This window comes from Bos indicus, chromosome 16, assembly GCF_029378745.1.
Source record: "Bos indicus isolate NIAB-ARS_2022 breed Sahiwal x Tharparkar chromosome 16, NIAB-ARS_B.indTharparkar_mat_pri_1.0, whole genome shotgun sequence".
Classification (NCBI taxonomy): domain Eukaryota; kingdom Metazoa; phylum Chordata; class Mammalia; order Artiodactyla; family Bovidae; genus Bos; species Bos indicus.
Genome location: NC_091775.1, coordinates 67,721,417 through 67,746,652, shown reverse-complemented (window position 1 = coordinate 67,746,652; position 25,236 = coordinate 67,721,417). Strand labels below are relative to the sequence as shown.

Genomic DNA, 25,236 nt, shown 5'->3' with positions numbered 1-25,236 from the left:
ATCCATCAGGTCTGGCTTAATATACATTTTTTTCCCATGGTCTAGTTTTGCTCAAAATTATCATGTCCTTGGTGTAAAACTTCTTTATAATAATTTCTCATATACTTGAAGTATTTGTTAGGTCATCACATCTCTTTTTCTTTTATAATGCAAATAACTAATTCTTTAAACTTCCTTATAACTTCCACTTAAAAACATTTCAGTAAAGTTTCTGTCTTCTAAGTTTTAGAGAAATAGGGTTCTTTCTATCTGCAATTAAAGTGATCTGAGATCCAGAGAAGGAGAAATATCAAATGACATCTCCTATATGTGGACTATAAAAACAAATGATAAAAAGGAACGTACTTTAAAAACAGTCATAGAGTTAGAGAACGAACTTACAGTTGCCAGCAGGTAAGGATGGGGAAAGGGATATTTAGGGAATTGGGGATGGACGTGTACACACTGCTATAATAAAATGGATAACCAAAAAGCACCATATATAGCACCTGGAACTCTGTTCCATGTTACATGGCAGCCTGGAAGGGATGGGAGTTTGGGGAAGAATGGATACATGTATCTGTATGGTTGAGTCCCTTTGCTGTTCACGGGAAACTATCACAACATTGTTAATAATTGGCCAAACCTCAGTACAGATTAAAAAGTTTAAAAAATAACAAATTTTAAAAAGTGGTATAAGATCTATGCAAGATATAGATACCTTGCATGAAAGACAAAAACAATGAAATGCGCAATATTAATTTTTTTTTACATTTTAACTGTATGGACTTGAATCATATTATAACAGAAGTTTGCCCCTAACCATGGAGTCAGTAGAATACATTCATCAGATGAAGTTAATATTAAACTTTTCTCTTCATAAAGTTTACAGTCAGCATAGAAAGAATTAGGAAAACAAATATTTCTATAGGAAAACTACATATTCCTTGGATTTCACTGCAGGAAATACATGATGTAAAATACCCCTAGAATATTTTCCTTCAAATCTTAAAACCTGAAACATCCTCTTTATAAGATCCCTAGTACAGAAATCACCAAAACCTAGTATTTTAAGACAGCATCTTACTCATGTGTGCTGATTCACACTGAGACATCAAAGAATGAAGGAACTGAATAAACTTAACTTTTGACAACCAGTAATGATTTGGAAGTTTTAAGAGAACAATTTATGGCACTAGTATTTAAAGCAGACATATATGTGTCTCAGGTCAACCTCCAAAAATAAAAGCTTAACTAGGAAGATTTCAATGTACTGAAATGTCTAGGAAAACAGATGAACTAATTAAATTCAATTCTTATTATTCAAACATGGATTCAGACTTCTAAAAATCAAAATGTACTCCTGTGAAAATAATGCAAAGGGGAAATATAAGGGGATTTTCAAGACTCCCTTACTGGGCTATTCATTATAAGAAAACCTAATTTAATTATCAATTGATACTCTTCATTTCTCCTTTTGCTTTTCCTCATTTTGGTTCAGAAATTATTTAAAATAGATGACTCTGTGATATAATCCTATAAAATTCCACACCCATAAGCTTTTAAATATGATTTTTTATACTGTCAAAACTTCTAATGACACTTTTTTGAGAAATTATTTCCTAATTTCTCAACTATTCCCTATTTTTACATTATCTCCTATTGACTTTCTAAATTTTATCTTAATTATTTTAAATATAAAAGTTATAAAGCAAAGTCATAGAATATTTAGCAAAGAAACAAAGAAAATATATTATTCACATATAATTTGATCTCCCTAATACAATTAACACCAGAATTTTCAAAACTTTCAAAATCCTGTTTATACAAAGTTTTAAGAAAATTCATCTCCATTACTTTTTTTTCAAGTACAGAACAGCAAAGTTAAAAAGTTGCTTATAGTTGCATTGACACCAACAATCACATTTATGTATGTATCAATCCAGATTCTTGTCCTCCGAGCATAATTATGAATGTCTTCTCTTTGTTTGTTATTTTGCTTGCACAGCTGTACTTCTGAATCTTGTGATAAACCCTGCTTGAGGTAAACAGAGTTTTTGGGAAAATCTCCTGTGTCTAGTTACATTATTACCTCCAGAGCGAGGAATTTGCACAATGAAATAAGGATATCAACCCATTCACATTCTCTCATGCTCATTAGTGGAACTGATTGACAGCCAGGTTCTGAGATCAGCATTTCCTTTCAAGGCTCTTTTGATAAATTGATAATGAACCTAACAGTCAGTGAGGGAAATTAAAGTGATGGAAAAAGGCCACTGGATCATTTACTTCTGCTGCTGTTGGACTCAAAATCCTATGATGCTGCCAAAACTGAAGCCTTATAAATGTCCATGGTCTCAGTAAAAATTAAAATTCCCACAGGGAGCATCTGAGTGGCTGACTCTAGGTAATGTGACCTGCAAGGGTTTAGGGAAAGGTAATTAGCTGATCTCTTTTGTTTTCCACTTTCTTTTTTTAAAAAAAATTTTATGGGGATATAGTTGATTTACAATGTTGTATTAGTTTCAGGTGTACAGCAAAGTGAATCAGTTATACATATACATATTTATATTTATCTTTTTTAGATTTTTAGATCATTTCTCATGTAGGTTATTACAGAGTATTGAATAAAATTCCCTATCATATACAGTAGGTCTTTACAAGCCATCTATTTTACGTATAGTAGCATGTATATGTCAATTCCAATCTTCCAATTTCTCTCTCCCTTTCCCTTATTCCCTGATAACCATAAATTTGTTTTCCAGCAATTCCACCACTGGATATATACCCTGAGAAAACCATAATTGAAACCAATACATATACCACAATATTCATTGCTGCACTATTTACAGTAGCCAGGACATGGAAACAAACTGCTGCTGCTGCTGCTGCTAAGTCGCTTCAGTCGTGTCCGACTCTGTGCTACCCCAGAGATGGCAGCCCACCAGGCTCCCCCGTCCCTGGGATTCTCCAGGCAAGAACACTGGAGTGGGTTGTCATTTCCTTCTCCAATGCATGAAAGGGAAAAGTGAAAGTGAAGTCGCTCAGTCATGTCCGACTCTTAGCGACCCATGGACTGCAGCCCACCAGGTTCCTCTGTCCATGGGATTTTCCAGGCAAGAGTACTGGAGTAGGGTGCCATCACCTTCTCCGATGGAAACAAACTAAGTGTCCGTCAATAGATAAATGGATAAAGAAGATGTGGTACATATATACAATGGAATATTACTGAGCCATAAAAAAGAATGAAATTGGGTCATTTGTTGAGACATGGATGAACCTAGCGTCTGTCACGCAGAGTGAAGTCAGTCAGAAAGAGAAAAACAAATGTTATAAATTAACACATGAATGAGGAATCTAGAAAATGTACAGATGGACCTAGTTTCAGGGCAGGAATAGAGACACAGATGTAGAGAATGAACTGTAGACCTGGGGGGAAGGGAAGGGTGAGATGAATTGGAGGACTAGGTTTTACACATCCACAGTACTATGTGCAAAATAGACAGCTAGTGGGAACCCGCAGTACAGCGCAGGGAACCCGCAGTACAGCAGGGGGCAGAGTTCAGAGCTCTGCGATGAGTCTGGGGTCACACAGAGGCGGACACAACTGAAGCGACGCAGCAGCAGCAGCCAGGCTTCCTGCCCACTTTTCGTCCTACTGTTTTCTTAACTAGCTGGTTATCGCTATTGATAGGTTTAAATGCTGGCTTCCTCAAGGGTAACATTTTGTTTTTGAAGCAAACTAAGAAATGAAGAAACAAAGATACATCCTCTCTGCTTTCATGTGGACATAAAAAAGATGGACCACCAATTGAAATTTTCATTCCACTGAATTCATTTATACAAACACCAATCTTGATATGTAATATATAAAATCCCTCCCCCAATTTTTGCCACTGTAGATTGAAACTGGTTTTTGGTATTCTTCAGTTTTGTCTTTTTTGGGTCTTTATATTTTATTGTTAATGAGAAAAGGCTGCAGTAGCTAGACATATGCTATTTTTAACCAGAAAATTCTTGCTAATTACATTTCATAAAACTACTACCAAAACTTTAAAGTCTGGATGTTTAACTTTTAAAAGTATTACAGATAAAAGTTTCCAAACAGATCTGTGGAGGCAGAGCAAGATAAATGAGGTTATAAATTGAGCTATTGATTCTTCTGCAAGCAAGAAAAATATTCCTAGTGTGTATTCAATCCAAGTAGCTATTATATCTTTTAAGCTTTCTTGAACTATTTTTGATTTATTCTTTTTAAAACATGTAACTGCATAAAAGTGAAATTAATTTACAATTTATGTTTCAGTGTCAATGGTTGGCAAGCATCTTATATTCTCATGAATTATAATCCTAGGTACAGCACTTTATTTCATCAACCATCCACTGCTTTTCAATAATGTATTCAAGCAGAAAATAATCAGGGGGCATAATAAAGCTAGAGTCTTATTTTTAATAGACAGTGCTATCAAATTCTAGAATATAGTTTTGTTAGATTTTTAAAACCTAATTTTTCATCAAAATTGTTCACTCAAACTCAAGATCAACTAGACAGGCCAAAAAATAATGCCTTTAAACAGATTTACACCACTAGAGATTATACATAGGGGCTTTCCTGGTAGTTCAGACAGTAAAGAATCTGCCTGCAATGTGGAAGACCCAGGTTTGATCCCTGGGACAGGAAGATCTCCTGGAGAAGGGCCTGGCAATCCATTCCAGTATTCTTGCCTAGAGAATCCCATGGACACAGCAGCCTTGTGGGCCACAATCCATGGCATCACAAAGAGTCGGACATGACCGAAGCAACTTAGCATGCATGCAGACAGAGATTATACAAGCTAACCAGTAATCATATAATGACATATGTTTTTTGTATTTATATTTTGTATATTTTATGACATCTAACCTCAGAACTTAAATTGTTAGGTTACAATAAGTCTATTTACCAGAAAGAAGATAAAAGTTTTAGGGTTTCCTTTAAAAATATGCATTTCTATGTCATAGGTTCATACTTTAGAATAGATTCAAATATTGTTTTGGAAAATGTTGTCCATTAAACCACCTGAGAGGTCAGTTATAAATGCAGATCTCCAGGCCCTAACCCAGGCCTGTGAAATCAGAATCTCTGGGCATGAAGTAAGAAATCTGCTTTTTAAAAAGTTCCTTGGAAAAGTCTTCATCCATAAATGTTTGAGAACATCCATAAATGTTCAAATTGACTGAGCAATACTAAAGGACTAAACAGTTGACCTGGAGAAACAAGGACGGCTCTGATTCTTTTAAAATCCCATTGTAACAGAACATCAGGGAAAGAACCAAGGTCATATTTCAGAAGTCCATTACCATGTATCCTATCTGAAATAATCAGTTTGGTAAAAAAAAAATAGTTCCAAAACTCTAGTAACTAAAGTTACTACTTGGATTGACTCAAATATTTAGGCCGTTTACCACCTGGAAATGCAGTGAACCATTTACAAAAGCAACATTCCCCCAGAGGTTTCAGCAGATCGACTAACTAATGAAAGACGCACAGTCATATAGTCGGATTGCAGCGTATATCTCAAATACCAGTGAGAAAACCAGAATCAGATGTCAAGCATTTTATTAAGTCTCACGGTAGTTTCACTTTGCTTTTTTGCCATTAATAGCATTCCAAGAAACTTGGTGGTAAGTTTCTTAAACAACAACATTATAACCCAGTGAGGCATGTTATAAAGTTATTTCTAGTGCCATAACCAAGTAGCCAGACCTGATTCTGAGGCAATCAGTCTCCCACATCAAGGATTTGAAATAAAATACTCTCCTAAGGCAGCAACTGAACCTTTCAGCTAAACAGTATAAAACTGCCAACAGTAAGTTGCTCATTACATTAAGACTCTAGAGACATTTAGAAGCCAAATAGGATTCTACTGAAAGAGATACTTGGGAATAGCTTCTGATCTTCATTTGTTAGTCTGGACTAACATACATATTTAGTAGCAATTAGAAGGCAGTGGCAACCCACTCTAGTACTCTTGCCTGGAAAATCCCTTGGGCGGAGGAGCCTGGTAGGCTGCAGTCCGTGGGGTCGCTAAGAGTCGGACATGACTGAGCGACTTCACTTTCACTTTTCACTTTTCACTTTCATGCACTGGAGAAGGAAATGGCAATCCACTCCAGTGTTCTTGCCTGGAGAATCCCAGGGACAGGGGAGCCTGGTGGGCTGCCGTCTATGGGGTCGCACAGGGTTTGACACAACTGAAGCAACTTAGCAGCAGCAGCAGCAGACCACATTGACGTCCCTGCTGGTCCAGGAGTTAAGACTGCCTTCCATGGCTGGGAGTGTGGGTTCAATCTCCGGTGCTTTGAGCTATTTGAACACCTTAGTCTATACAGACAATTAAGATTGGTTTATCATTAGCTTCTTTGTGTGTGTGTGTCTGCATATGCGTCTAAGATAAATAAGGTAAAAACAGCTCTGTTAAAGTTTCAATAAAATTTCACCTTGATAGGAAACATCTTAAAACTTAATTAAAACCATAAAAGTAAATTAAATATACAAATAATGCACTCAAATTGGGAACTTTGCTTTTTATTTTTTACCAATTAAAAGGTTTTTTTTTTCAAGTTCACAAAATAGATAAGAAATTTTAAACCTATTAAATCATCCAGAGACTATTTCTATTTCTACTCCCTTAAAATAAAGGTCTTCAATTACTAGGATTAACTGTGTTTAAGGTCAACTATTTGCTGCTGCTGCTGCTGCTAAGTTGCTCCAGTCGTGTCCAACTCTGTGTGACCCCACAGATGGCAGCCCACCAGGCTCCCCCGTCCCTCGGGTTCTCCAGGCAAGAACACTGGAGTGGGTTGCCATTTCCTTCTCCAATGCATGAAAGTGAAAAGTCAAAGTGAAGTCGCTCAGTTGTGTCCGACTCTTTGCAACCCCATGGACTGCAGCCTACCAGGCTCCTCTGTCCATGGGATTTTGTTTTAGTTTCCAGCTTAGTCACTTTCATACCCTCAAGGTCCACAAGCATTCTATTCTTCAACACTGTAATTGTTTGGGTAGATACCCTCAGATAGACAATTTAAGGGAATAGAGATCAAAGAAGGAAAACAGAAAGACACCATGACTCAGAAGTCACTGTCAGGACTTACCTTGCACGGTGAGGAAAACAGCCTCAGTCGATGATCCTCCTTCGTTGGAAACAACACAGCGATACTCTCCTGCATCGCTGAATTTCACACTCCTGAGCTCCAGGGAAAGGTTAGCCAAGATCCTCATTCCTGCTGTATCTGTCAGCCTGATATCTCGGTCATTCCTCTGCCAGGTTAGATTGTAACCCACTGCACTGACGACAAGGCATGTCAGAACTGCTGTTTCTCCAGGAGTGACGGTAACATTACTAGGCACTTGGATGACTGGCGGGGGCTCTGTGGGAAATGAGAAGATTCCACTTGAAAGATCCAGAAGTCATTTTACTCACTCATAGAGGTGGCTTAAAATTTTAATGAGAATGTATTGAATATCTGGTAGGAAAGACTGGTAGGAAAGACACAGTACAACAGAACTTATTCATTAATACAAATGGGGTGATCAAGTGATCAAGAGGGCTTCCCTTGTGGCTCAGCTGGTAAAGACTCTGCCTGCAATGTGGGAGACCTGGATTCAATCCCTGGGTTGGGAAGATTCCCTGGAGAAGGGAAAGGCTACCAACTCCAGTATTCTGGCCTGGAGAATTCCATTATCATCTAGTTGAAAAATGCTTCAAATGCATGTTTACATACCACAGTACACTAAAACTCAAATCTATAAGTTACAGCTGTGAGCATCAAAGAGGCATGGCAAAAAGATATGACTATGCTGATTTAGTATTGCAGAATCTGTCAAATTTTGAAGAAAATAGCCATTTATGGATTTTTAAATTTAAAACCATTTATTTAGTGTTTTAAAGAAAACAGCACATGAAGGATGAGAGAGATGGCAAAGATACAATGGCATCACCTTTAAAGAGATTATCACCTCACTAAGACACAGTGCAACAGCAGAGTAAAATGAATATTCCCTCAGAAGCAGCAGAATGTCTAAGAAATTCAAGTTAACAGTCGGGATAGACTTTTAATAAAAGTCTACACACAGGACCAAGCACACAAGAGGCACTGAGTGATGCATGCTCATTTCAGATGTGGCCAAAAGCCATTTACCAATTAAATATTTAACCAGCATTTCTAGAGAAAATCACATACTGCTCTAGTTAGGTCTGAGGATAAACCTAAATGCCCCTGTAAAGCTCACTCCGCCCAAAAGCTTTAAAATAACCTGCCATACCAAGACATTATTGAGCAATCACAGCAATAAAAAACTAGCTGGAAAGCCATGTGTCTGTTTCAGTTGAAATGTGAAAGAAGATCAGATATTCAAGACCCAACTTTACTCAAAACTGTATATAAGTACAGATGAGTATCTTAAGCCTAAAATCCCAAACCTGGAAATAATATGCCAAAAACAGAGATAACCATAGTGGTTATCTCTGAGAGAAGGAAATATGTATATTTTTTCATATTTCCCTTTATATTTATCTTTGTTTTCCAAACATTTTTGGAGGAATATATGCTGTTTTAAATTATTTAAAAAATCTGTAATTTTTACCATTCTGCTATGTTTTTAAAACCTCTTATGAAAAGTTAATGAATCAGTTACAAAGAGTATATGAGAAACTGAGAAAGGTCTGACTGAATTCTAGTTAGATTTGACAAATAAAATGCAGGATGCTTTGCTAAATTTGAATTTTAGATTAACAATGAATATTATTTTATAATATATAAGATATTTTATATATTATTATATAATAATATATAATATTTTTGTAACTCATGAAATATTTTGAGACATATTTATATGAAAGTCACATGTAAGTGGGCATCCTTATTTTTACCTGCTGAATCTGGTAAACATAGGCTGCCTAATTTTATCCCAATTTACCTGGATGACCCTAGAAAAGGCAATATATTCACAATGTTTCCCTACCTGAAAAATGAGATGATTAAATTGGGTAATCCAGAAGACCCTTCTAGCGCCAAGGCTCTATGATTGTAGCATACAAGATAATATAGACCAAAGACCCAGAAGTGAGCATTTGTGAATAGGTGTTAACACTCGATCAAAATCTTCCTGAAGACCACAAAATGTGTTGTGTACCTTCCTTTGTTGTTGTTGTTCTTTTTAAACAACCTTCTTCAGTTAGACTAGGGATGTTTAGAAACTAAATCCTGTATTATCAGCATACAGGGGATGCCAGGTGCTCACCCAGATCCTTCTCAAGAACCTAGGCACTCATTTCCCTAACTACTCTTGTTTGTTGACTACTGAGCTCAGAGCCAAGAGAGCTGACATGCTCGGTCAGGCTCCCTTTCCACTGCAGCCCACTTCTGGTAACCACTTTATGAAGGAAAAACACACAGCTCTCTCGCCTCGATTCAAGGCCATCCCAGCATCAAAGCCCCCGTTAGGATCCGCTGAGGCCTCTGTTGTGACTGCATCACGATGTAATTTCTTGCACTCCTTCACGGGTGCTCTTCCGTAGAAAACTCCCTGATAACTTTCTCGCTTGCATAATCTGCCTTAGACTCTATTTCCTCTTCAAATATACATTCAAGTATGTCAAACACCAGTTTTCTACTAATATCCAGGGGTAGAAGAGCTCTTAAACATGACATCCAATACCACTGCTGCATAAATATCTGGAGATGATAAACATCATGCACACTGAAATATTTATGCATACGTCAATAAATGGGTGGTGATGGGAGAGATGATGGAGGAGCATGACAGCAGTTTACAGAAGAGTCTAAGATAACAAATTACTGGAAACAGCCTGGTCCCGAGAGGGTGAGGGGTAGTCATTCCTAAGTGAAAGAATGGCTGAGGCTAAGATTAGGGAACCAGAGATGGAATCTCAAAGCCGAGAAAGAATAAGTATGGGCCTTGTGACATTAAGTGAGGCTCACTAGACTGAAAGTCAGGAGGCCAGGAATCTACTTCTCACCACCAACCCACGTCGTCAGAAATGGGGCACCTGCCTGCTCTGGGTTTCACTTTCTTTAGCTACAAAGTGATGAGGTGGTACAATATTATTTCCATGTCTTACCCTGTTCTAAAAGAGTATCCTGTAATTACAATTTAAGATTGCCTGACAAGTATTCTGTAATCAATTTTACATAAGGCCAAAATTTTGGTACTCTGTGTGTGTGTGTGTGTGTGTGTGTGTGTGTGTGTGTTGGGGGAGGGACATTATGCTAATAAATAAATTCAGTAGAGAAAATTAATATAACTTTGTACTAGTACTAAAGTACCAAATGCCACGTGTAGAGAGTTTTTCCTGCTTCTGCAGTTCTGTTCATTAGTTTCTATATGTTTATATGCAATAAACAAGAAGTATAATTCTTTTTACACCCATTTTGCACTTAAAATTATCAATATCAATATGTCCAATGAACCAAAAATCCTAAAAATTGTTGGCTAGAAGAAAATGCTGAAGATATTCAAGTAACATATTGGCAGAACTTTAATTTTCCTTGAAACATTTCTCAGGTGCTGTGTGACTTTATAAAATAATGTCCACAGTGACACCAGTAAAACATCACCATCCCATCATGCTGTGTTTCCCAACACTCCTGTCAAAATATAACATCTAATTATCCTATGAATAAACAACTGATTCTCGTGTGCTAGTCAGTAGCAACAGTAGGATGACTGAGCCAGGCCCTGGATGGAAGTTTAAGGCTGGTAGGTTAAAAGAAAATAAAAGTTCAGAAAGAAATGTCCACTCTTTCAAGTCCAAAGGGGTACTTCCTTGCTACTTCTATGTTTATAGGCATTGCCATATCATTCATACTTCTGCCTCCTCTTTGATGATTAAGCAATGGGACACAATTCCTGAAAACTGGCTTTGGCATAGTACAACTTCCCAGTGATACCATGGATGGGCTGGCACAGATTAACGCTGCAAGGGCATGGGCAGTGTGTATATTCAGAAGTTACTGATACCATAGGGCCAAATTCTTAGAAGTCAGTTCACAAGTCGTTTCTGGCACTTCCCAGTTATTTATGCGAGACGCCTGAGTCCACTCACTGAAATCTCTTTTCCCTGTTGTCCTTCTCTTAATTAATATTGCTGGGAAAAAACTCAAGTGCTCAAGTGTTTGTTTTCCCAGAAGCTGAGGAATGTTGACATGATTCCATGCTTTTCGTAATTACTGGAGACGAAAAAATGAATAGTTTATGATGTATGTCAACTTGCTAAATCGTTTCAGAAGACAAACTTTATTTTTCTAAGAATAAGAGAATACAAATAATTTACTGCAAGAAGAACAGGCTTGCATGCCTCAGTTTAAAAGTTCAGCTTGAACTTACTGATAATAAATGTAAACTCTGGGCTTCTAAATAGTCCTACAGTTACAAAGCTTCTTTTGTCTTAAATTTTACCAAGAAAATGCACCTCTGACTTTTCAGATGCACAAACTGCCAGTTGAGACATTGTTATAAGAAAGCTCCACAGGCACGTTTAGGTTGGAATAGGGTTACCATTAAACATACATCAACCCTAGGCTATGAGGCAGGCAGAAAATGACTGAGTCAAAATTTCTAATAAATTCTAGATATATGTTGAGTAGGTAGCTTAATCTTGATCACTGATAATATATGGTAGTTGTTTTGGTTTCTAAAGAATTCTGGGAGATTGGAGGAAAAAAATGATAATATAATGAGAGCCTTGTCTATTTATAGGAAACTTACTATTTAAATGTGAATTAATTAGCATGACTTCTGTCACTCTCAATACCAATATTGTAATCACTGAGGTCCTGTGTTTTTGAATGTGACACTTACTGTCTTCAACTCAGATGTCAGAATCCATTCACAAAAGCACTTTGCATACTATAAACATGGGAAGAGAAAGGGAAAGTTGAACCTTGCTATTCTAAAATGGATCTCTCCCTTTTTTCTCAAAGGAGAATGCCATATGGGGATTTCAAGATATTAAACCCCTACAATAATAATAACAACAACAATAATTTTAAAAACTCATGTCTGTTAGTTGTTTCTATGTGCCTGATTCTATCCTGTGCTTAACATATACTCTCTCACTTAATCCTCATAATTTCTCCATGAAAAAAGAGACTATTACTGCTATTATCATCATTTTACAGTGGGGAAACCAAGGCACTGAGTTCTTAGGTAACTGGTCCAAGACGGGTCACACAAGTTAACACACAGCGAAGCCTGGTTAACAAACATCCCATTTCCATACCTGCGTTGATACTGAGGCAACTGCCGAGGAGTTAGGGATAATTACCTGACACGTCGAAGAACGTCTGTGCTCGTCCAATCCCTGCAGTACTGACAGCAACGCACTCATAGGCGCCTTCGTCAGCCAGAGTGACCTCTTCAATATCCCAGGTCACGCTGGCAGATTCTCTGGGGTAAGAAAACAGAACCATGCTTAGTTACTACAAAAACAAGACCAGGCTGAAGCACTGATTCCGCTATTCGTTTTATTCATTCAAATGAACAAAGAAAACAGTTTAAAGAAAGTAAATTGATTAAACTGCAGATTTCTTTGTAGCTTAAAACTATACACCTCTTATATTTTAAACAGAAAGTGAAGCTTCTCTAATCTGAGCAAAAAGCAAAGACAGTAACTTTGGTTTTGTTTTTTTCTATTGATCTTCCTAGGTTCTAACAAGAGAAATCATTTCCAAATGTGAGAATAACTTTAAAGAGGCGGTGGATAGAAGAATGAACCTTTTTTACTGAGAAAATATCATGGAGACATCTTTGATTTTTCTCAAAAGTCATTTCAAAAAAACTGCCAATAATTTTACTTTTAATTTTCACTTTTTTCACATTAATAAGTCTACTTTCTTTTGAATATTATTTTTTGATCAGGCCTCTACCTTTACTGTTTAGAAATACAGTCTGTGCCTGTCAAGTTATGGAGACTACAAAAACTTTCTTTAGGAAAATATTCTCTGACTAGGTCAATATAATTAAATAAATAACATTTTTTTAAATTGGCAGAAAAGCACTCCTTAAATCTTCTCTCCTTCCCCTCTCTTTTCAAGTTTTTGGTCATTTTCAGTGGGATTTAGCCAAAGCAACTGAACCAGGTAATTAACAAGTATGAAGGTAGAAAACGGAATTTTTGGTTCTCAAAAAGATAAATTCTCTTTAACTTTCTTATGTATAAGCTCCACATAAGACTATATACCATATCTGGTTCAATACATGTATACAATGAGTAAAAAAAAAAAAAAGAAAAAGATCAGTTTTATAATCAAAGTTGTCATTAGGTAAAACAAATCTTTTTCCTTATATTATATATTCACTAATTTAATAAATATATATACTCTGCTCTCTAGCAGGGCTTCCCTGGTAGCTCAGACGGCAAAGAATCTGCCTGCAATGTGGGAGACCCAGGTTTAAGCCCTGGGTTGGGAAGATCTCCTGGAAAAGGACCTGGCAACCCATTGCAGTATTCTTGCCTGGAGAATCCCATGGACAGAGGAGTCTGGTGAGCTACAGTAAAGTGGGCTTTGTAACATGGGGTTACAAAGAGTCGGACACGACTGAAGCAACTTAGCACACATGTCCTCTAACACTTCAATTTGTTACTCATCTTCTGGAAATGTCTTAGTAGTAGCCATTTAATTCTTATTTAAAAGATTCTGATAACCTATAAAATAAGCATTATATTGTTCTAAAATATGATTGTCATAAATACTTTCATATTTTTTCTTATAATCATCCATAGATATTTACAACATATTTTAAACATTCAAGATATGGATAAAATGACCCACTGCAGAGTCAAAATACTTTCCACTGAAGCTGAAAATGTACAAGATATAGTCCTCACAGTAATAACTCCAGAGCCCTCCCAATTCAAATGAATGGTACTCTCACTGTAAAGAATTCATTGAGCTCTTAATGTACATTTACCACTAACCTATATTTAAAAGAAAGTCAAAACACAGGTTCCTGCCATCAGGAAAGTGAGACAGTAAGCAAGGTGACCATTCCATATATTTTAGTAACCGACACTATGTACTTCAGTTAATACTGTTTCCTTTCGCATGTGTCTCTGTGTTGGGTGTCAGTGGTCCTTACTGCCACATTGAGAAGAAAATGAAGTATGACTTACTCTTTGCTGCGCTGATCACCTAAGATGCATCTTGAATGCTTTAAAGCAGTATACTAAGCCCAAGTTTACAGATGCCATTATCTAGAAGGTACGGGTAAGTTCCAGAAAGATAGGAGTTTGAATTACACACATTTTTTGTGCCTTCTGCAGTGCTTACTTCAGAGCCAAGTGTAAGACACATGGAAATTTTAGAATAGAAAGCAGCAACTTTTCTAGTCTTAGGGCCCTTTCTTTAAAAACAAAGTAGGGAGAAGGACAAGTAATTTATTCAAAGGCACGTAACCAGTGTATGGGTTGCTTACAGAATATTCTTTAGTATTATATTTATTCCTATCTCATTTATGAAATTATTACATGAAAACAATTCTCCTTTTCATGTAGCCTTATCAGTAGGCATTATCCTCTGTCCATGGAATTCTTCACGCAAGAATACTAGAGTGGGTGGCCATTCCTTCTCCAGGGGAATCTTCCCAACCCAGGGGTCGAACCCAGTTCTCCTGCATTACAGGCAGATTCTTTACCATAAAAGCCACCAGGGAAGTTCACTAAGATTGTATGACCACAACAAAAAGTTTTGAAGGGACAGCCTTTGGAATAGGAGAAGGAACACATCAGTTAGAAATGAGTCTTGCTGCTAATGGAAACGAATTCTCTCCCACATCCCCTAGAAATCATCGTGACTCACATGACAAAGATCCAGTCATGCATCTGGAGTTGTTAGGAAATCTAGGGCAGAGATGTGCAAGTGAACTGGGATTAGAGTATCAAATCCATCATCACCCATGCCCAATTTTGTCTCTAGACTCTTACATCTAAAGAACTTAACAAATGTCAGCAAGGCATGTCACAGCTCTGGGCCACAGAGTTGGAAAAATGCAAGAAAGAATCCTTGTGGTTTACCTCAGAGGAATTGGGTGAAATTAATAAATTAATGTTTATAAAGAATCCCAAGTATCTTTCAGAAATGTTACTATTTAAATCCAAAGCAGAATTGTTTGATTTCATCAGTTATGTATGTAACTTTGTCATTTTATATCTTGGTCAGCTAATGTTGCTGGTTATTAACTATGCAGCTAAGGAAATCATCAAGACGTATGTTAAGAAAGTAGCAGGAAATAATAAGTCCAATCTTTACCTAATGGAAAATTCAAGTTATGATAAACATTCTTGCCACAGCTTTTGCTTTAAATGACCCCATGAGGAGATTGTATAAGCTAAGATTTGTCAAAACTTAACATATTACAGAAGCTATTTATGTGAATATTGAGTTACTGGTGTGAAAGTCTTATAAAATAATACTTAAGAGTTTTTCTCCTTAAATGTAGATTGTTTTATAGTAAATTAACAACAACAAAAAAGTTTTCCAGAAATCATCATCTAGTTTTCAAGGCCTATTTAATGTTTATCATTAGATGACTTAAATTTATCTAGAAAATTCACCAGTCTTCTCAAGGCAAGTTGGTGTCCTCTAGCCCACTCCCATTGATTGTTGGCTGCAGTGTATGTGTGTGATAAGTCGTTTCAGCAGTGTCTGACCCTTTGTGACCCTTCAGGCTACTCTGTCTATGTGATTCTCCAGGCAAGAATACTGGAATAGGTTGCCATGTGCCCTCCTCAAGGGGATCTTACCCACCCAACGATGGAACCCCAGTCTGTCTCCTGACAGCATCCCAGCAGGCATTTCACCCTCCTGCCCCTGGCTCCCTGGGCTCCAGCTCCACAGGCTGCTTCCTGTCTTTCCTCCCCACATGCCTTTAGTGCACTTGCACTGATTGTTCCTGGTATGTGGACACTCCTCCCTGGATGTCTGCAGGACCATCTCGTTCACCATGTTCAGGTCCTTATTCAAATGTCTCTACTATGAATTTTAAAATTGCAACTTAGCCAAAATCACATGCCGTCCACTAACCAGTAATTATGTGCCTGAAATAATCTGCTCTACTTTTTATTGTAACACATCAGATTCACTTATCATTATACTTTAAATCAGATTCAGAGACATACTTACCCCTCAAGCCACTGAAGTTTAAACTTCAGGGTCTTTCATTTGCAAGGGCTCTTGCAAAGTTCAGTACCAAACTTTGTATTCATAATTTTATATTCTTTGTCTTATTAAGGGGCCCTCAAACTATAAAATTCAGATTCTATAAAACCTGCAATCAACTCTTAAACGTATTCCAGCATTTATTATATTACCATAGAATACTTATCATCTATTTCTGTCTTCCTTCTTCACAATATAAGCTCCACAAAGGTACAGATTCGTGTCCGTTTGCTCAGTGCTACACCCCAAGACTATGAAGCAAATAACACTGGATAATGAATATGTACACTAACATAAATATCTATCTGTATTTCGGATGTTTCATGGTATAAAATATTATTAACAGAAGCATTTACACACTTTAAATACTGGTCGACTCCAAGTGTAGCTCCATTTCTGACAAAACTCAAGGTAAAAGGCAGAAGACTGTCAACAGCGCAGGGAATCTGGCCCGGCTGCAGGTAGTAGCCAGGGGTTTTCTTAGGCATTGTAACTTTCGGAGCATCTGGGGAAAAAAGAACATGGGCAAGAAGGTCACAATGATATTTGGTACTTCCTGTTAATCCATTCAAAACTTCATGCTTAAACTATTCAGTAAATTCTCTGCATTCCAATTAATCTAAATCACTAAAAATCACTTTAATTATCTTTCTTTGTTCCAAGTTTATTAATTTCTGGATTATCTCCAGAAAGTACTCATTGAATCTATGACTCCACTGATTTTAAGGCATAATATTTTTTTTTTTACCAGCAAGATAGAAACAAAATTACCAAATAAGTTATAAAGCATCATCAATGGTAGAAGAGAGTTTAATTCTGAAAATGTAAAGGTATGTAAGAACCCACATAGCTTAGAATTGAATTCATAGAGTAACTATTTCCAGAAAAAGAATGAAAAAATTGATTTCTTAAGAATCCAATAGTTTTTTTAAGCATTCAATTCAGGGGCTAAAGCAACTAACGCTGTATATTTTCTCTGAGGAAATACTGAGGTTGGTTCTACTATGATCTTATTTTCAGCATTAAACAATAGAGTTGTTCCTGACTTTCCCAAATGATAACCTTCTATATAAATGATAAATTGTTACTGCTCCATCCAGTAGAACAATATTAGAATCAATCTTTCTATATCTGTTGAATATAGATGGTTGGATGGCATCACTGACTTGATGGACATGAGTTTGAGCAAGCTCTGGGAGTTGGTGATGGACGGGGAAGCCTGGCGTGCTGGAGTCCATTACCAACAAAGGTCCACCTAGTCAAAGCTATGGTTTTTCCAGTAGTCATGTATAGATATGGGAGTTGGACTATAAAGAAAGCTGAGCGCCAAAGAATTGATGCTTTTGAACTGTGGTGTTGGAGAAGACTCTTGAGAGTCCCTTGGACTGCAAGGAGATCAAACCGGTCAATCCTAAAGGAAATCAGTCCTGAATATTCATTGGAAGGACTGATGCTGAAGCTGAAGCTCCAATACTTTGGCCACCTGATGCGAAGAACTGACTCATTTGAAAAGACCCTGATGCTGGGAAAGATAGAAGGCAGGAGAGAAGGGGATGACAGAGGATGAGGTGGTTGGATGGCATCACCAACTTGATGGACATGAGTCTGAGTAAACTCCGGGAGTTGGTGATGCACAGGGAAGCCTGGCGTGCTGCGGTTCATGGGTCTCAAAAAGTCGGACATGATTGATCGACTGAATTGAACTGAAGACCATCAGAATTTCCCAGTTCAAGTTCTTACACTGACTGAAGTAAGATTCTAAGATCTATAGATTTTGAATCTACTAAGATTCTCAGATCTACAAATCGGTGAGATTTAACATGAAATTTTGAATTTTTTTTTTATGGTTAAGAAAAGTTGTTACCTATGTGTAAATGCTTTTCCACACAGTGACTCAGTAATAATGTGAGGATATTATTTTTTACTTTAGACTCCATTTTTTACCTATAGGACCACATAAACCCCTTAAACGATCAATACTCTAGTGGACTAAATGACATCTTACCTGGCACAATACTAGAGAAAGAAACACTTGACACTCTCTGGAAGAGAAAACCATCCTTATCATAGCCTGTTACTTTGAGAAAGAAAGCTTCATTTGGTGGTATAAAATCCGAAATATTCCATATGCCATAGGGTTTTCTATCAGGATAATATTTAACAGGAATAGTCTTAAGAGAACTGCCTGAGATACTCAGAAGTTCAAGACGATCTACTTTAGCTGGGATGGAAATTCCAGAAGTATTCAGCAGCACATAGGTAGGTATTCCTACAAGAGAAAGAATTTATCATTTATAAGTAATATGTACCCAAGGTTATCTATCAAGTAAGTTTTGTATTATAACAGCAGGTAACCAGGATCATATATATGAGTACTACAGGCTGTGCCAAAAACTGTGGCCCAGATGTGGAATCTTTTCTACACAAATAAAAAAAGTTTATTTATGACCAGAGAAATACAGGAAACCATAGATAATGACTTTTAAGTTTTCTAATCACGTTTATATGTAGAAAATTAGAATTATGAATATTGTATAATATATTTGTATTATATGAATATTTTTAAAGGTTTGTTATTTTGTATCCTCCTAGTAACTGAAGCAATAAAAATAAAAGAACAATCAGAAAAAAAGAAATTTAAAGTCACAGTAAGACTAAGCCTTCTTTTTAGCTACAGAACTATAAATCTTCTTGCATGAATAAAAATAAGATGAAAAAGCACCTTTCAAATCAATAATAATTTCACCTTGGAACATATAATGCTATGTGATATCTTCAATGTTTTAACTATACACACACACACTCTATATTTTCACCTTGACAACAGGCAAGTAAGATGCTAGTAAGAAAAAGCCCCAAGACCTAGGTCAGCAGTTTTCAAAGTTTAGTAAGTATAGGAATCAATGAGGTGCTTGTTAAAGTGTACATTCCTGGGACCTGGAGAAGGAAAGGGCAACCCACTCCGGTATTCTTGCCTGGGAAATCTTATGGATAGAGGAGACTGACAGGCTACCATTCATGGAGTTGCAAAACAGTTGGATGTACCTTAGTGACTAAACAAAACTGGGACCTACTGTCTATAATTTTCATTCAGGAGATCTAAGGTAGGCCCCAGGAACCTTAATATTTGATAAGCTCCCCAAGTGAGTTCAATATCACTGGTCTTTGGGCCATACTTCAAGAAGCAATGACTATGACAGGAGTAATCATATTTCAAATAAAGATGCCATGTTTCCCAATTTTATTGAAGAACTACAAAATTACAAAACCACAGTCTGAGAAGTACTTTGCAGTTCAATATCTACTACGCCAATTGAGCCAATACACACATACAAACCTTGCACCGGTCTGCTGACTGTTTTTTTGAAGTCCAGGGTGGGCTTTCGGGAAAAACCAGCTCGAAAATCAATAGTACTGAGGCCAGTGATGCGAACAGAGTGCCTTCCAGTGCTAGATGTCTGAAAAATGTTTAATGACAAATTCCATCAGCAGTTAATCCAGGGTGCTGGCCACACTAAACACTAACCAGTAAAAGAAACTGCAGAGCGTTCCATTAGACTTGGTGTCCACTCACTGTGGCCTTTATCTGGGTGTTTTGAACTTAACTGTGATTCCATAACTTCAATGCAAGTTTTGTAATACATATCCAGGAGCCGAAAGCCTATACAATTGAGTATTATATTGCACGCTCAGTGGTAAAAGATAGAGGGGCACAGTCATAGTGAATGGACTTGATTCACATGGTGGATGTTCAAAAAATGAATATTCATGAAATAAATGAATGACTAAACCTTCTCCCCTAAACATCATCCAGGTTCTATTATGGAAAATATTTCCTTTCTCTTTGCTCGGGGAAGATACAGCCAGGACAAGCACAAGAGTCAATTATCAACTAGCTTTTAGCTGACCAGCATCTTCAGCTCAGCAGTGTCCAGTTAGCGAGATACAAGTATGAGTGAAAAAATAAGGTCGTCACCCTCTAAGAGCTTATGGACAGTGAGGAACTCAGATGGAGGAAGAGAAATCTCCAGTGCAATACAGTAAATGCAGTGATAGAATTACAGAAAAGGTAGAGAGAAAAGAAATCCGTATACTAAAGGAGCACGGACTAGGTTGTAGTTCAGTTAAAACCTCCTGAAGGAGATGAACAAGATATTGAATAGCTGAGAGCTGAGGTCACCTCTATGTGCATAAATAATAAATAATTTGGATTAGGGCCACAGGATAAAACATTAACATTTATTGGGCACTTTCTTTGCATCCAGACTTTGTGTATACATTGGCTTATTTGTTTTTCATTACAACTGTGTAAGGTAGATACCATCATTAGCCCCATGGCACAGATAAACAGACTGAGGCACCAAAGCATTACATTCCTTGCCCAAGTTCACAAGGGTTCCCAACTTTCCTAACATTGCAGAAGTCAGGTTTTAACCCAAAGGTCAGACTCTGGGCTCTTTTCCACTGTGCTAGATTTTCTCCCAAGGGCAAGGTCAGTCAGAGTGAGCCTCTATCTCAGTATCTCTCTAATTATGATTAGAGGACCGACTATGTCTATACCTACACAAAATCACCTGGATTGTTTGTAAAAATACAGACTCCAAGCTCCAGCCAAAATGTACTGGTCAGTGGCGTCTAGGACTATGCATGTAATATATGGTAATATGTGGCTATATATGGCTACAAGGCTCTGCAAACCACAGTTTTCCCTAAATCCCTGTGACGCATGTGGCAATGAGTACAGAAAAGATGAGGAGATATGTATGTCCCTGTTACTACCAATCACATTCCTAACTGAGCAAACCCTGCAGAAACTCAAAGCAAAGGAAAATGAAGGTGAAGGAAAGGAAAAAAAATTACATCTTCTCAAAAAATGTGTTGTATTCTTAGCATACATGATGTTCCTAATTACCATGGCTCATTTTAACAGGGCTTAAAAAATACTGTATATTTAAGTGCAGAAGTCTCAGTACACTTATTCCATTATTTCTAAAGGAAAATGTGTTATGAATTAACAGATATAAAAGGAAACTATATATCATAATCCAATTTAAAATCGAGGACCTCCTACATGGCTGTATAAAGCCTTGAGAAGTCTACGTTCAACTGCCTTAATAATGAGAGCTTTACTGAAAATACTATTGTCTGCTAGTTTCTTGTTAAGGAGAAAAAAAACAGTCATATTATGAGTTGTTTTAGATGTTTTTCACTGACATCATCTATGCTGTTAGTTGCCTTGTTGCTCAGAAAGTCCCCTTTGATAAAACAGCTACCGAGAGGTTATCAAGGGCAAATGTGATACACACTTTGCCTAATGACTGCTATCGAGTACTAACCATCTACCAAGTGTTATGTGCACAAACCAACTGATAATAAGTCCGTTTCCAAAGTGGTGCTTACAGCGAACTCTGCTCAATGTGATGTGGCAGCCTGGATGGGAGGGAAGTTTGGGGAGAAAGGATACATGTATTGTGCATGGCGGAGTCCCTTTGCTATCCACCTGAAACTATCACAGCATTGTTGGTCAGCTATACTTCAATACGAAATAAAAAGGTTTTTTAAGTGATGCTTAATATCTGAGAAAAATTAGAAATTACCCAAGTGTTTGAAAATATGGTATCCTGCTGGTAAATAATCAGAGAAGGCAATGGCAACCCACTCCAGTACTCTAGCCTGGAAAATCCCATGGACAGAGGAGCCTGGTAGGCTGAAGTCCATGGGGTCGCTCAGAGTCGGACATGACTGAGCGACTTCACTTTCACTTTTCACTTTCATGCACTGGAGAAGGAAATGGCAACCCACTCCAGTGTTCTTGCCTGGAGAATCCCAGGGACGGGGGATCCTGGTCGGCTGCCGTCTATGGGGTCGCACAGAGTCGGACACGACTAATGCGACTTAGCAGCAGCAGCAGCAGCAGAGCTGGGATGTGAATTCAGTGAGGATCCAGAAACTGACCTCCACAGGTACAACATGCACTTCTCATGATCATTTCAATGAACTGAATTATGCTGGTTTGGGGGTAAAGGCTGAAATATACCCAACTGCTCTACATAACAGGAGAGTAATATGGAGTTTCGCTTCCCTGGTGGCTCAGCCAGTAAAGAATCCACCTGCAATGCAGGAGACCTGGGTTTGATCCCCTGGGTTGGGAAGATCCCCTGGAGAAGGGAGTAGCAACCCACTCCAGTATTCAGGCCTGGGAAATTCCATGGAGAGAAGAACCTAGTGTCCATGGGGTTGCAAAGAGTCAGACACAGCTAAGTGAATATCTATACGGAATTCCTGAGACTATTCACAGGAGAGAAGCAGAAACAAAATAGAGAAAAGAAGAATGGAGGGCAAGGAGAGAGGCAAAAGGAAACAAGTTACTTCAAGATAAACCCCAAATCTATAGTCAAATTTACTATATTTACAAAATGGTCTTGTTACTGGATTCCCTGAAATTTTTGAAGGACTGAGGTTTACCCAACATGGAGGCATAAAAGATTAGAATCAACACACAGATAATCAGAGGCAAGGAGACCAAAACAAAGTAAATCTTCAGGAAACCCCAGAAGCATTGGGGAAAGGCTTTGGGTTCTAATGTGTTATGGACAGAGTGGGGTTGGAGGAGAATTAAAAGATAAGAAAGTCTTAGAGGGGCAAAGAAAATTTAGCTAATTTAGCTAATCTATGACTAAGTTAAATAGAGGTGAAGTCCAGCTGCATATTTCTTACTCCTCTCTTCCCTTCTGAATTATTTTAGCTACCTTAGGACCATTTTTCTACATACATAATTAAATTAGTATGACAAAAACCACTGCTTTGATGTTTTTCTATTTGATCTTTATATCATGTAGCTTTAAACTATGTGCTGTAATAAAGTGAGAATTTGGCTCCAAAAAGCATCTCTCCACCACAGAGTATCTAGAAGTATCACTTAAGCACAGAGGCATCCTCACCTCATGGTTCCTGTAGCTCAGAACAGGGAAATTAAGGAGGCTCACAGTGGTTCCAAGAGTAACAGGAAATGTTCTAGACAGACACTGGACTGGGTTTGTATTAGCCTGAAATTCACATTTTAAACAATACACTTCTTCATGTTATTTATAAAGGTTTATAATGTGTTACATTACTGCCCTGAGTTACAATGTCAAGTTGGTCAAGTTGCAGAAGGGTCTGAGTCAGGAATACAGAGGCTGCTGTAGTGTAAGCTGAGTTGAGGCAAAGATGAGGTTAGACTAGATACGTCCTGGCATTCTCTAGTTATAAATAGGCAGCCACATAAAAGAGTGAGAGAGAAGCAGCAGCAGAGTGGACCAGAGTGCAGGCTTCTGAACTGAGAGTGAGTCTTTAAGAAATGAAGGAGCAGAGCAGGCTGAAGGACCATGGAGCAAGCACCATGGAGAGCTCCAGGGAAAATGAGTTGCTCTTCCGGTATCTTCCTGATCAACTATATTGCAGATGAATCTATTTTTAAGGCTAGATATCTATTAAATATTGAAAGTCTCCTCTACATAGAAAGCCCTTGAAGGCAAGAATTATATCAAATATATCACCTATAAAATACTATTCAATAGGTACTTAATACATGAAATTAATTTATTAATACCATTAATAATAAGGCCAACAAACACTTAACGTTGGCAGTTTCCCTTAGATTTCCCTAGGACCAACTGATGTCAGAGTCATCAAGAATTCATTGAATTTTTCTAGATACATTAGGCTAAGTATGTTCACACAATATCTCATTAAGCACCAAAAAGAAATTGGGGCTCAAAGAACTAATTACTTGCCTAGGTTTATACAGCAAGTTAAATGGCAGTTACTCCAAGTTCAATACTCTAAGTCAATGCGTAATATTCTAGGATGACATAATCTCTGGGTTGATTTGGACCCTATAGGATAGAAAACAATATCCCCATCTATTCATTTGCCATTCTAAATTTCTAAATGCACTCTCAACTTAGGAAGAGTCAGGTTAGTAGAGTGTTGGGAAACTTCTCTCTGAAAAAAAAAAAAAGCCCTAATTTGGGACATTTGCCAAATTCTGTGATGTAAACACTACCAAGTGGCTGATTTCAAGCTCCCAACAGGATGTCACTGAGTTGGGAAGAGAAAGCACATAACTGACTCTCCATGAACCATTTATGAACCAGCTCCAGAAAACCATTAGGCCATGATAACAGTTCTGGCAAATGGCTTACCAAGGAAATGAAGTGTATCTGTCACTCACAAAAATACCTATCACATCCTAGAAGTGATACAATCCCTTCCTTTTTCTATGCACATTCTCCAGTCTTTTCCTCCACTAAAAAGAGGCCACATGTTGGGAAAGATTAAAGGCAAAAGGAGAAGAGAGCGACAGAGGATGAGATGGTTGGATGGTGTCACCAATTCAATGGACATGAACTTGGGCAAACTTCGGCAGATGGCGAGGGACACAGAGGCCTGGCGTGCTGCAGTCCATGGGGTCGCAAAGACTCAGACACGACTTGGCGACTGAACAGCAACAATGTTCTAAATATGTCAGTGCCTCCATCAGCTTGGCTTCCTGAGCATATGAAGCACAGCAGCCCATCAACCCTCACAGAACATGTGACACTAGTGAGGAATGAACTTGTATTAAGCCAGGGAGAGCACATCCTGGTACTAAATGTGAAGTCTGCCATGTTATACATGAATTAAAATATGATTGCTAGAGTTGGCTTTAATTTCTCTCTCCTAAGGAGTTTCAATGTTTTATAAAATAATAAATAAGTCAAAGTAAATAAAGCCTTGATGTCTATCTAGAATTGATAAGAAATGGCACCCCACTCCAGTACTTCTGCCTGGAAAATCCCATGGACGGAGGAGTCTGGTAGGCTGCAGTCCATGGGGTCGCTCAGAGTCGGACACGACTGAAGCGACTTAGCAGCAGTAGCAGCAGCATAGACACAGATGGGGGAGCCTGGTGGGCTGCCATCTATGGGGTCGCACAGAGTCAGACACGACTGAAGTGACTTAGCAGCAGCAGCAGAGATACAGTTTACTATTTATACACAGTCTGGAGAAGAA

At 37.8% G+C, this 25,236-nt stretch overlaps 1 protein-coding gene across 4 annotated transcripts in view; it reads right to left on the bottom strand.

Moving 5' to 3' along the window:
• The window catches only part of HMCN1 (hemicentin 1), a 538,929-nt gene that overhangs the window by 306,538 nt on the left and 207,155 nt on the right, over positions 1–25,236 (bottom strand). For 3 of the 4 annotated variants that reach the window (XM_019976773.2, XM_070768574.1, XM_070768576.1), the window contains exons 7-11: positions 19,538–19,658; positions 18,206–18,469; positions 16,561–16,705; positions 12,309–12,430; positions 7,114–7,389 (exon numbers count right to left, since the gene is read on the bottom strand). In XM_019976773.2, the coding sequence (XP_019832332.2) occupies positions 7,114–7,389; positions 12,309–12,430; positions 16,561–16,705; positions 18,206–18,469; positions 19,538–19,658 (928 nt within the window). Of the gene's footprint in view, positions 1–7,113; positions 7,390–12,308; positions 12,431–16,560; positions 16,706–18,205; positions 18,470–19,537; positions 19,659–25,236 lie in introns of those variants that run through there. The other variant, XM_070768575.1, reaches the window with a different exon arrangement.